This window comes from Oryza brachyantha, chromosome 1 (assembly GCF_000231095.2).
Source record: "Oryza brachyantha chromosome 1, ObraRS2, whole genome shotgun sequence".
Lineage (NCBI taxonomy): Eukaryota > Viridiplantae > Streptophyta > Magnoliopsida > Poales > Poaceae > Oryza > Oryza brachyantha.
The window spans coordinates 5148795-5162833 of record NC_023163.2 but is presented as its reverse complement, the minus strand read 5'-3'; the positions used below and the strand labels follow the sequence as shown (position 1 = coordinate 5162833).

At 42.8% G+C, this 14039-nt stretch overlaps 2 protein-coding genes across 2 annotated transcripts; both read left to right on the top strand.

The window, feature by feature from the left end:
• Positions 1–386: 386 nt before the first annotated feature.
• LOC102721113 (G-type lectin S-receptor-like serine/threonine-protein kinase At2g19130) lies at positions 387–3201 on the top strand. Its single transcript, XM_006643865.3, has 2 exons — positions 387–577; positions 657–3201. Exon 2 carries the CDS (start codon positions 679–681, stop codon positions 3001–3003), a length of 2325 nt encoding a protein of 774 aa, XP_006643928.2. The 5' UTR covers positions 387–577; positions 657–678; the 3' UTR covers positions 3004–3201.
• A 7000-nt stretch (positions 3202–10201) lies between these two features.
• LOC102717027 (probable inactive receptor kinase At4g23740) lies at positions 10202–13786 on the top strand. Its single transcript, XM_040520165.1, has 2 exons — positions 10202–11565; positions 12861–13786. Exons 1-2 carry the CDS (start codon positions 10305–10307, stop codon positions 13511–13513), a joined length of 1914 nt encoding a protein of 637 aa, XP_040376099.1. The 5' UTR covers positions 10202–10304; the 3' UTR covers positions 13514–13786.
• Positions 13787–14039: the final 253 nt, after the last annotated feature.

Sequence of the window (14039 nt, the reverse complement as noted above, 5' to 3'; positions counted from 1 at the left end):
ATTTTTTTTCTAGCTTCCAATGTCAAAGGTCACTTGCTAGCATTGATGCATAGGTTCAACCAAGAAGATCTTGCACGGTAAAATCTTGCAACACAAATGGCTTCTATAAGATATACAGAATTAGCATAAAGTATACAATATACATGATCTGAAAGTAGAAGAAATGAGAAGTGCTAGTAACTCAATATTGCTTGTTTGAATCAGCAAGGATCAGATCCAATCCCTTTCCTTTCCAACTGAATGGTCATTTCCCTAACTTTGAAAAGATAGTATAATTGACGGACATGAAATATAATTGATGAAGAGACAAGCTGAAAAGGCAATCATTTTTTGAGGTATATATAGCACTATATTGAGATAAGATGTTTGACCAGTTTGGTGTCACACGAACAGTATGTGACTGTTAGGTAGTTGACTGTCTTCGTCAGTTTTAGTGCAGTAAATTGAAAGACTTCGGTGGCAACACAATATCCTTCCTGTTTCTAAACAAATCTAATCACCACAATGAAAACTTCAAAAGTGCAGAGGCTACAATGGAAACCGGAGCTGCATGGATATTCTTCAATCTTTATTCGAGGTATTCATTCTTATTGTAATTTCATTTGCTCAGTATCTTCGTATTATCATTTCCTTATGTATGTCTGTCTCTTCTTCAGAGATAGTACTTGCACATAGGAAATGAACGGCAAGCATTCTTTATCTGTCCTGTCTGCTGCAATGATCCTCAGCCATTATTGCTCTGCCTTCTTTGCTGCAATGATCCTCAACATGATCATATTATTTGTGGGCTGCCATTCTGCAAGTGCATCAGATACCCTTTTTCCTGGCCAATCTCTCTCAGGTAGTGAAACCTTAGTATCAGAAAATGGTATTTTTGAGTTGGGCTTTTTCTCCCCAGGTGGTACGAAGCACTACCTGGGTATAAGATACAAGAACATTATAAGCAACAACCCAGTAAACTTCTGGCTGGGAAACAGAATTCCCATCACCAACTTCCTTAATGCTACGTTATATATCAATGCAAGCGAACTATATATTGAGGAGCTCGGTTCTGTTCTATGGACCTCAAACTCAGTGGGAAATGGATCGGGCTCGGGCACTGCTGTGGCAGTTCTCCTTAACACTGGAAACTTTGTAGTAAGAGATCGCCTCAACTCTTCCGTGGTCAGATGGCAGAGCTTTGATCACCCGGCTGATGCAATGCTCCCAGGAGGATGGCTTGGATTGGACTTGGCCATTGGATCCAACATCTTGCTTACCCTACAAAAGCCTCCTTATAATTGTACCCTCATGATCGACCAAAGTAGGAAGAGGGGATTCATCATGTTCATTGATGGGCATGACTATCTTGGAACCTTTCCAGATTGGATGGTTACCTACAAAGAAAATGGCAGTTTGCTACAATTAAATGATCCGGAAATTCCAAATGATATTGAGTTCATGAAATTGCATCTGGGGCAAATCAGTTTTTTGAGGTGGTTAGATAATGCATCAATTAGTGGTTGGCAACCTTTGTGGAGCTACCCTTCCAGCTGCAAAGTTAGTGCTTTTCACTGTGGTGCATTTGGTATTTGTACAAGCACAGGAACATGCAAATGTATTGATGGTTTCAGACCAACAGAGCCAAATGAATGGGAACTTGGACATTTTGTTAGTGGCTGCGCTAGAATTTCCCCCTTAAACTGTCAAGGTGTTGTTTCCACTGACTCGTTTGTTTTGTTAGACAACTTGCAGGGGCTTCCTGACAATCCTCAGTATGTGATGGCAGCAACTAGTGAAGAATGTCGAGCAGCCTGTCTAAGTGAATGCTACTGTGCAGCATACTCCTATCATTCTGACTGTAAGATATGGTACAACATGTTGCTGAATTTGACTTCATCTGATAACCCTCCATACACTAAGATTTATATGCGTATAGGTCCTCAGAGTAAAAGCAGGTCGAACATACTGGTTTTCATACTAACTTTTGGGTTAATAGCAGTTGCTCTTATCGTTTTGATGCTTCTTTTGATATACAAGAGATCCTCGTGTGTTTCAAGACAGACAAAAATGGAAGGTTTTCTTGCAGTATATTCTTATGCACAACTCAAGAAAGCTACAAGAAACTTCTCTGACAAACTTGGGGAAGGGAGCTTTGGAAGTGTTTTCAAGGGAACAGTTGCAGGTTCAACCATTGTTGCTGTGAAGAAGCTCAAAGGCCTAGGGCACTCAGAGAAGCAATTCCATACGGAGGTACGGACTGTTGGGATGATTCGACATACTAATCTTGTGCGTCTTTTGGGTTTCTGTATTGGACGGACAAAAAGGTTGCTGGTCTATGAGTATATGCCAAATGGTTCTTTGGACTCCCATCTCTTTTCAGAAAGCTCAATTGTATTAAGTTGGAATCTTCGGTATCAGATTGTCATTGCTATCGCTAGAGGTTTGGCCTACCTGCACGATGAATGTAGGGACTGCATCATACATTGTGACATTAAGCCTGAAAATATATTGCTAGATGCAGAATTATACCCCAAAATTGCAGATTTTGGTATGGCAAAGCTTCTAGGACGGGAATTCAGCACTGCACTGACCACTATCCGAGGAACCATTGGCTATCTTGCACCTGAGTGGATATCTGGACAGGCTATTACTCACAAGGCAGATGTCTATAGCTTTGGTGTCATGCTCTTTGAAATAATATCGGGTCGGAGGACTACCGAGAAAATGAGATATGGGAATCACCGGTATTTCCCCCTTTATGCTGCTGCTAAAGTGAACGAAGGAGATGTTTTATGCTTGCTTGATGACAGGCTTGAAGGAAATGTGAGTGTGGAGGAGTTGGATGTTGCCTGCAGAGTTGCCTGTTGGTGCATCCAGGATGATGAGATCCACAGGCCATCCATGAGGCAAGTTATTCACATGTTGGAAGGCATTGTCCCCGTTGAATGTCCTCCAATCCCGGCATCCTTTCAAAACCTGATGGAAGGTTATGATAGTGATATATATTCTGTGGAGGTTTGATATCGTATACCCACCTCTTTCGTTGCTAGTTTTTCTTCCTTTGCTTCCGGACCTTGATGTTGTCAGTTTAGTCAACACTGATCTTACTCTGCTGTATCATTGTATTCTCTTTGTTTTATATTCGGCTTTGTGACCACCTTTAATTACTGTATGAAGTTTGTACAATTGTTGTGAATTCTTTTGCACGACGGATTGTAGCACCCATATTTTTTTCGCTTTTGCTTATGGTTATAAGCTCAATTTTAAATTTTTAACTTTAACTTTAAATTTGAAATTGATTTTATAGTTTTTCATCGAAATTTATATTCCAGTCTAGACATTTTAGACTACTAAAAATACAACTACTAGTTTATAAATTATTTTTCGTTTACAAGTATGCCATTGGCCTTTTCCACTTGTCAGTTGTTCACAGCAACTGTGCAGAACTATAACTTCACCATTTGCACATTACCCCGTCTTTCAGACTGCTACAGTACTATTACAAGGGAATGAAGAGTAATGTGATGTCAGCCTCCGAAAGATTTTTTGACGATGTGAAGGAGAGAGGAGATAGAAAATGTATATTGACTATGAGCATTCCCATCACATAATCATCTAAAATAGATTCTCTATTTATATTACATTATCACTTCAACGATACATCTATATTATATTATTCATATATTTTATTAATATTTTACAACCATTTTCTCTTATGTCGTTATTATTTCTTCCTCTTGTGATTAGATGTTGAGATGTAGAGGGAGAAGAGAGAACATCCATATTTAGATTTCTTTTTCCTAATATGAATGATGCTATATTTTTAGATGATGAGATAGATAAGTTGATGAAATCCCTTTTCTCTCACATCGTCTATCTTGGGATGTATAATAGGATAGATGATTTGCTGAGCTTAATAATCCCATCACTGTACAGGTTGTCTATGGCCCTATTTAAAGGAGCTTCTAGCAACATGAGCTACCTAATACAATACTCAAGTAATAAGAAAAGCTATCCAATACGATAATTAGGTTATAAGAATATGTACTAAGTGATGTTGTTAACTTTTTAGCATACGTTTGACTATTCGTCTTGTTTAAGAATTTTATATAAATATATGAAAATATAAGTTATAATTAAAATATATTTAATAATAAATCTAATTACAATAAAATAAATGATAATTACATAAGTTTACTAAATAAGATAAATGTTAAACACGTGAAAAAGTCAATGGCGTCATGTATTAAAATATGAAGGGACTAGTTATAGAACTAGAAAATAAACCAGAAGACAATAGCTGGATGTTATCCGAATACCACTTTTTATCAATTTTTATGTTATAAGACCAAGCTTAGTGAGAGGTTCATAAATGTTTTAATCTCATTAAATGACATGTCGTATAAGCAAAAATAGTGATATGGCATAGAATTTATGATGTGAGAGAGGAGTTGAGTTTTCATGGGATGAAACTTGGTATATAAAATTATCTATATTATGAAACTAGATTAAAACCTTCATTGAGATGAATTTGTTTCATCTCTACTACCTCCGTCCCATAATAACGTTATTTTTTGATTTTTGTGCCCAATGCTTTAACCATTTGTTTTATTTGAAAAATTTATACAAATACTTAAGAAAATTAGTCACACATAAAGTACTGTTCATATTTTATCATCTAGTAAGAATAAAAATATTAATCGCAAAAAAAATTCAAATAAGACAAAGAGTCAAAATATTGTATCTAAAAACTGAAAAATGATTTTATTTCAGGACAGAGGTAGTACATATTTAATTAACTTATATTAGTCACTTGGATGCAATATTTAAGTGAACATCAGCCTATGGTTTTATGAAGTGAAATTTATACTGAGAGAGAACAGTTATTTATTCATCCACTTAAATACGTTTCGATGCCATGCCACTACTGAAAACTGCACAGTAAAACATTTCAGTAACAGTGGTGAGAAACATTACAATGGCAAAAGGAATTGGCCCATCCCATGGTGACGACCTGTGTGGGCTGTTTGCAACAAGCCTGAGCTCACTGTCAAGCCCAATACTGCAACTCCACCGCTTATGAAGCGTTTAATACTACTTCATCGTTACATACAATGATACAAATGCAACAATTGAACATTAGCCCACCGTGCAGTTATACAAAATGGTACCGGCTAACACTGTGCAGCATGTCCCAGTTTGCAGAAAAGGACGCGCGTGATCCGTCTGCAGCATCAGACTCGTCGCTTGCGATCCCGTACCGTACCACTACCAGAAATACATGCAAAACGCTACGCTAGCGACCGACCGGCCTCTCCTCACGGGCGAGAAATGACAAGTCCAAACACCCCCAACCGTGTCCCGTCCTGCATCCTGTTGTGTCGTGTGGCTTTGGCCTTTTTTGCCTTGGCGACAGTAGCATCCATCGCACGATTCGTCGTCTCGCCGCCTGATCTGATCGATCGCCTTTTCTTCTGCTCGCTTGATAACGACGACGACTTGCTGCTGAGCTGAGGCTCATAGTTCCTAAAAACATCACATTAAATTTTGAACACCTAAATAAAACATTAATATATATAAATATTAAAATTAATTACACATTTACGAGGAAAATCGTGATATGAATCTTTTGAGCCTAATTAATACATAATTAGCTATAAGTGCTACGGTAACCAACATGAGCTAATGATAGATTAATTAGACTCAAAAGATTTATCTTGCGGTTTTTAAACAGAATCTAAAATTTATTTTATAATTAGACTACGTTTAATACTTCAAATATGTCACCATACATGTTGACATGACCTCTCTTGCAAAAAAAGAAATTTTAGGAACTTAAACACAGCCTGAGTGTCCGTGGTTGCTGCTCTCCCAAACTTTTCCCATCTCCTCGACTGTTTCTCATCAACACTACTACTGCTGTTGCGAGCAGATGTGCGTGTGCATGCGTGATGATTGATGAAGATTATGCTGTGCAAACCTCTTTTTTTTTTTTACGTACTTGGAAGATAAAACCACGGCTGGTGTTATGTCGCCCAGCTACTCTGTCTGCAGGTGAAGATCCCCTGTGAATCCGTGACTCTTTTCACGGTGGTTCAGCAGCTTCAGCTACGTTGCCAGCGGGACCGAATTGACACTCGAACACGATTCCTAATTCCTCCTTTGAGGAGAGAGCTGCCAAACCCAAGGAAAAAAGGGCTGGAGCCGACAACGGAATAATCACTTCATCAGACTTCAAAGCCAAAAGTTTTGGTGAATGCTCCACTGCATGCATGGTGGAGAAACGTCTCAAAAGCCGCTAACCATCTCGTTTTTTTTCCGTTTCTACTTGTATTTATAAAAAAAATTTAAATTATCAATATTAAATTTAGAGTTTGATTTTGAGGGTTTTTAAAAAATTTACTTCTCGATATTGGCTGTTAGATCATTCAAAATATATATTTTATTTATAAAATATTTTTCATTTACAAATATATCGATGAGCTGCAACCGCCCTACACAGACCCTTTGAAATCACGCCCAAGTTCGAGCGTCATCGCTTTGCCTTTCGGTTCATATACTCGTAAGCTTTTCTTTTGCCACGGCAGCAATAATAGCATGACGCCAAAAGATCCTAAACAAATAGCCAATTAATTAACCAGGCAAGCAGCAATGCCACTGTGAAGATTAAACAAACCGTACAAGATGTAGAGGAGAATTGATTGAAATCTCGACGGTTCGGTGAAGAGGGAGGGGAAGGGAGGGGTACGTATGCACATGTGCCTGCCTGCAAATCATGGCGTACTCTGTGGTCCGTTCCATGTCGATCCATCACCATCTACTAATACTATACTACCCAGCTACCCAGCTACCCAAAAGAAGGACGCCAAACCCCAGCTGCTTCGGCCAACAGCAGCTGCAGGCTCCGGATCAAATTAACGACGACCCATCCTCGCCGGGACCGATGGTGTACGTAGAGCCATACGCGTACATATACTGCTATTACACGGGGAGCATGCTTGGCAAAAGGTCACATGGGGTTAATTCAGTGTATTGTAAATTTGTACTGGTACTACCTCCGTTCTATAATAACTTTATTTTTCGTTTTTTCGTATCCAACGTTTGACTATTTGTTTTATTTGAAAAAGTTATAAAAAACTAAAAAAATAATCACGCATAAAATATTATTCATATTTTATTATCTAGTAACAGTAAAAATATTAATCTCAAAAAATTTTAATAAGATGAAGAATCAAAACATAGTATCAAAAAACTGAAAATGAAGTTATTATGAGATGGAGGTAGTATTAGCTATAACCTTCGTTTCACGTTGCAATACTTAGCAATGAGTTTTGTATACAACACACGGACAGGGTAGTGCAAGGCCCTCCTGGTTTGAATATTTCTTTAAAAAAAGCCAAACAATATATTTACAAATAAAAAAATTATATAAGTGTTTTTAGTGATGTAAAAACAAAGGCTAAAAAATACTTTGATAAAAAATCTCAAAATCAACTTCAAATTTCAAATTTAAGGTTAAAAATTTAAATTTAAACTTATAAACATAAACGAAAATGAAAAGACGAGGGTGTAAGGCTGAAGTCTAGCTCAGTGGGCGTTTGTAAAATGTAAATATGTACATTTATACCATTAGCAATCTGATACGCACTATCTTATACAACTATTATGCTTACATCCTGATCTTTTTGCTTTTGTTTATGCTTATATGTCAAATTTCGAATTTTTAACTTTGAATTTTGAGTTGATTTGGGGGAGGGTTTACCGAAGCTTATTTTCCAACATTGATTTTTAATCACTAAAAATACATTTATAATAGTTTTATTCATAAATTATTATTTTTTACAAATTATTCAACCTCCCCCCTGCTGAAACTGCTGGTATTCCATTTAATCCGTTTGGAATATACGATTGTTTTTCCAGCCTGCACACCATGCATGCAAATAATGCATCCATCCATGCAAATAGTACCTGTACAAGAGTAGTGGTGGGAAACTGCATCCACATAAAAGATTGCTTAATTGCCTCGACTAAACTAGCGGCGAATTGATAACTCCTCGTTTCAATGATGAGTCAATGATGCAAACCCATACTCATGGTAGCAAGAGAGACGGGTACGCACGTACGTTATTTAGATTAGAAGCTTCATTGCTTAATTGCTTTGTTATGTGCGTACCCGTCACTTTTGTTTGAACCCTAAAAAGCAATTAGCGTGAGCTAACATCCTTTTTGGCAGTATAGCTCCTCCAACTCTCCAAGCAATTCCCCTGCTTCCGATTCGATTCTCTCGCGTTGACAATGATTACCCCCTTGATGATGTTTACTGCGTGCTAATGCTGGCAGTGCCCCCACAAAGCATGAGAAGCAGCAGCTTGCTGGCGATGGGTGTTGTTCAAACTTGACTGTCCTGCGATCTGACAAAAAGGGTGAAAGCTAAATGTTTGATCGAATGTCAGAAGGGGTTTTTGGACACGAATGAAAAAACGAATTTTATGGCTAGCTTAGAAACCACGAGTTGAATCCTTTGAGCCTAATTAATCCGTCATTAGCACATGTGGGTTACTGTAGCACTTATGGCTAATCGTGGACTAATTAGGCTCAAAAATTCGTCTCAAGATTTCTTCCGTAACTGTACAATTAGTTTTTAATTCATCTATATTTAATACTTTATTTAAATGTCTAAAGATTCGATGTGATGTTTTTAGAAACTAAACAAGGCCAAGGCCAAGTCAAGCTTGCAGGATGGCACTTGTCTTTCTGTTCTTCTTCATCTTTTTTTCTTTTGGGTTTTGTTTCAAAAGAGTGTCAAGCTTGGCAGTTGTCGTTGGATGCAATCATCACGGTTCCAAACTTGCAATCTTTTCGCTGTAGGAGCACAAAGTCCATGCAAACAACCGGCTCACTTTTCCCGCCGGGCCAATCCAAAGGCCCCCTCCACTTCCTTGCTTTGCTTCCAAATTTTTTTTCCAAAAACATTATATTAAATTTTTGGACACCTAAATAAAGTATTAAACAAGGATGAACCAAAAAACTAATTGCATAGTTACGGAAGAAATCTTGAGACGAATCTTTTGAGCCTAATTAGTCCATGATTAGTTATAAGTGCTACAGTAACCAACATGTGCTAATGACAGATTAATTAGGCTCAAAAGATTCGTCTCGCGGTTTCCAGGCTAGCCATGAAATTCTTTTTTCATTCGTATGCAAAAATCCTTTCTGACATCCAGTCAAACATTTGACATGACATTTCCCTAAAAATTTTCTCAATCTAAACACCTCCTGATGTGAATGTGTGTGTGATCTTACTGCTAATGCTGAGTTTCAGCTCTGGTCATTCGTCAACCTTTGCTAAATCTAATGCTGAGTTTCAGCTCTTGTCATTTGTCAACTTTTGCTAACTTCTCGTGTCATAGCCGTTGGGCTCCTCTGACCTGGGGAGACGACATGGTAGATTGGTAGGGTACAGAGGCCGTTGGGGGTTCAGGTTCAGCTGGGTCGATGGCTACATAGGAAGTGGGCACATGCATGCAGTGTCAAGAGCATGTCGCGGTCACATGGCTGTAACGGAACAGGGGAGGAGTGGTGTGTTAGTGCGATTCAACCACGGACAGGGGAGAGGAGGGTGAGTGCACTACTGTACCGCAACTTGCAACCTTCCGATGCGAGGAAGAAGAAGAATAATCTCCCGTGATCAGAAATACGGTCTTTCTCCGTCACGGTTACCATGATTATCATAATAATCACAATTATTATGATGTAAAATCGTAGAAAAATCGTATTAACTGCGCTTTGCTGGACGGCGGCTCGGTGGTATGCGGCTCACTCCCCTTCTCTGTCCCGTAATCCCAACCGCAGTCACGTTTCCGTGCAGCAGCAGCGGCACACAAAACGCGCCGGGCTCACGCGGAAATTCCTCGCGCTTGCGACCCCCCCGCCCACGCGAAACCGCAAAAAAACGGTGGCAAATCAGGCGCGGCGCGCGGTCGTGCCGCGCCCGTGCGTGCGGTTCGCGCAGCAGCGCCCCCGCCCAATCGGTTTAGCCGAGTAGCCGACACGGGCACCACGCCGCTCCCGCGCACGGCGCACATGCCGCTCCCCACAAATCCAGCAAAACAAACACCGCCAACTCCCCGCGCGGCACCAACCCCAACCGAGACCTTCCCTCCCTCTCCCTGGCGCACGTTTCCCCAACCGGCGCTGCGGCTCTCGCTTCCCATCGAATCGTCTCCTCTCCTCAGATCCAAACCACGCACCCGCAGTGACGGCGGCGCTCCCCTCCCACTACTCGCAACCGCTCTCCTCTTCTGCTGGCTGGGGCCGTAGCCATGCCGCCGCCGAGGCTGCCGCTGTGCCTGGCGGCGTTCTTGCTGCTGCTGATGATGGGCGCGGCTGAGCCGGACGCGGACCGGGCGGCGCTGCTCGACTTCCTCTGCGGGGTGGGCGGCGGCCGGGGGCGCATCAACTGGGCGTCGTCGCCGCGGGTCTGCGGCAACTGGACCGGGGTCACCTGCAGCGGCGACGGCTCCCGCGTCGTCGCGCTGCGGCTCCCCGGGCTGGGGCTCTCCGGCCCGGTTCCGGCGGGGACGCTCGGCCGTCTCACCGCGCTGCAGGTGCTCAGCCTCCGGGCTAACAACCTCTCGGGCCCCTTCCCCGAGGAGCTCCTCTCGCTCGCCGCGCTCACGGGGCTGCACCTCCAGCTTAATGCCTTCTCCGGCGCGCTGCCCCCCCGGCTCGCGGCGCTGCGGAGCCTGCAGGTGCTCGACCTCTCGTTTAACGGGTTCAATGGTAGCCTGCCCGCCGCGCTGTCCAACCTCACCCAGCTCGTCGCGCTCAACCTCTCCAACAACTCGCTCTCCGGCCGCATCCCGGACCTTTGCCTCCCGGCACTCCAGTTCTTGAACCTGTCCAATAACCATCTCGACGGCACCGTGCCCAGATCGCTGCTGAGGTTTAACGATGCCTCGTTCGCCGGGAACAATGTGACACGGTCGGCGCCGGCGTCGCCAGTGGACACGCCGCCCTCTCTGTCTCCACCAGCGGCCAGCTCGCCAGCGAAGGGGCGGCTGCGGCTCAGCCAGGCGGCCATTCTTGCCATTATCGTCGGCGGGTGCGTCGCGGTGTCCGCGGTCATCGCCGTCTTCCTGATTGTGTTCTGCAACAGGAGTGACGGCAGCGAGGAGGTCAGCCAGGTGGTGTCCGGCAAGAGCGCGGAGAAGAAGGGGAGGGCGTCGCCGGAGTCCAAGGCGGTGATAGGCAAGGCCGGGGACGGGAACCGGATCGTGTTCTTCGAGGGCCCGGCATTGGCGTTCGATTTGGAGGACCTGCTCCGCGCCTCCGCCGAGGTTCTTGGGAAGGGGGCGTTCGGCACCGCGTACCGGGCGGTGCTGGAGGACGCCACCACGGTGGTGGTAAAGAGGCTGAAGGAGGTGAGCGCCGGGCGCCGCGACTTCGAGCAGCAGATGGAGCTCGTCGGGAGGATTCGGCATGCCAATGTGGCGGAGCTCCGGGCATACTACTACTCCAAGGACGAGAAGCTGCTTGTCTACGACTTCTACAGCCGGGGAAGCGTATCCAACATGCTTCATGGTATGGTTCTTGCTCTTGTTCATGTCACTTTCGAACCTGAGGGTAAATCGAAATCCCCATGCCCACTTATCATAACAAATCTTGGTGTCACACTCATCATATCAATGCTAACTTGTACACTGCAATTAATTTACTGTTGTATTTTAGCATATGTCATTCTCGGTTAGTTAGTCTCGCAGTTAACTCGTGATGATAATGACAGGTGTGATTTCAAGAATCTGTTTTTCTAGGATTTAGGAGATGCCACAATATGTTAGGAAAAAAAAAGAGATGTCGTAATTAACAAGGTAATTTATAATGCGGATAATGTTGTGATGACTTAAATATGTGAAGTTGCTTGTCTTTTGAAAGGGGGTTGGAAGTTACATAAGTTTGATAGACTTGTATAGTGCAAGGAAACTTTTGTTGATTGAATGGTAGGGTGATAATTTGGATGTGTTCACAAAGGAATTAGTGAAGTATAGAGAGGGTATAAAATGCACAAGAGGTTCTTGTTCTTGTCCTGGCTAATGGTTGTTGTCTATACACGGTGCTGACTTGATTTTTCTACCTGAGCAGTTGAGACCTTTGACTGGTGACATTTGGGGAATAAACTCCACCTTGCAGTTGGTCAATTTGGTTTTCTTTCAATATATACATTTTCTTTTGCCTACCCTGATGTTGACCTTTTATCTCAGTAAATGTGAATCATCTTCTTTCAATATGCCACTCGAACTTCTTCACCTTTCTAATAGAGTCAATTTTAGTGGCCTGTTCATGTTTCGCTTAAAGTGGCACACAATTATAACTTTTGTGGTGCCTCCATTCAGCCACGTGAAATTAGAACCTTCTAATTTCTATTCCTCGTTTTGATTTCTGTGCCATCTTAAATTTGCCATGCTCATTTAGATCCAGCTGATTGGTAGGAGTATAATTTATATGGCTCCACATCGCTCTTAGCTGTATTCACTTGCAATCTTGCATGTGGAGCTGGTTCAATTCTCGTTCACATGGCATGCTTGGCATGGTCAACTAGTCATGTCAAGGCCAGTATGGTAGCAAGATAAAATATATTTCCTTAGACGTGGCATCTTATGGAAGATAAAAGGACTGAATTCCTAAATTCAGATGCTGCATTTCATCAACAAAATAGACACATTGTTTTTTTCTGTGAATTGTTATAGTAATGTTGATAGAATGAACCTATCTTCATCTGAAATTGATCAGTATCCCTTGGCAAGATAAGCCATTTGTATTGATTCATACCCAAAATTGAATATGATGTACAGACATAACCATCTTTTCTCCCCATGCAGGGAAGAGAGGGGAGGACAGAACACCTTTGAACTGGGAAACTAGGGTAAGGATAGCCCTGGGAGCAGCAAGAGGAATTGCACACATTCACACTGAGAACAATGGGAAATTTGTTCATGGCAACATCAAGGCCTCAAATATCTTCCTCAACAGCCAGCAATATGGCTGTGTCTCCGACCTCGGCTTGGCATCACTGATGAACCCGATCACCGCAAGGTCCCGTTCTCTGGGATACTGTGCGCCAGAGGTCACCGACTCGAGGAAAGCATCGCAATGTTCGGATGTCTACAGCTTCGGTGTCTTCGTACTTGAGCTCCTCACCGGGCGATCACCAGTTCAGATTACCGGTGGCGGAAATGAGGTTGTCCACCTGGTCAGGTGGGTGCAATCTGTTGTCCGGGAGGAGTGGACCGCTGAGGTGTTCGATGTCGAGCTGATGAGGTACCCCAACATCGAAGAGGAGATGGTGGAGATGCTCCAGATTGCCATGACATGCGTCTCAAGGACCCCAGAACGGCGGCCTAAGATGCCAGATGTGGTGAGGATGATTGAAGAGGTGCGGAGGATCGACACCGGGACAAGGACCTCGACTGAGGCCTCCACTCCGGTGGTGGATGTTCAGAACATGGCAGAAAGCTCATCTGCCGCTCCCTGAACCTCACTCGTTGGAATGAACCTTCCCACAAGCATCGTGTTGTTGTTCGTCTTTCGAGGTAGGGAACTAGGGGGGAATGGATCCTGTGATCTGACGGTACTGCTTACCTACATGATGATTCTTTTGTCGTAAAATTACATGTTACGAAATTGTAACGCCATTGCCATGTGGACATAGTTTGCTTATTCAGCATCTGCTCACTGCTGATGTGTAAGCAAAGAGAACAGCGCCTGCTCTCTGGAGAGCCTTCTTGGATAGCATTATTAACTTCTTTCAGCTCTGCTTGCTTAGAAATCTGACTGCCTATTGTATGACTGGCCGCCTGAAGATATTGGTACGATCAGACCCTTCGCACTGAGCCGTTGACAAACTTGACTCCACTTCGCACTGTTTTCTCTAAAAAGCCAAAAATTTGAAAGGAAAAAAAGAATAGTAGGTTGTTGTTCTCTTAGCAATTAGCATCATGACAATGCAAATAAGGTTAGGAAATGAAAGTGGTGAAAGAAACCCTAAAATAATATTCACA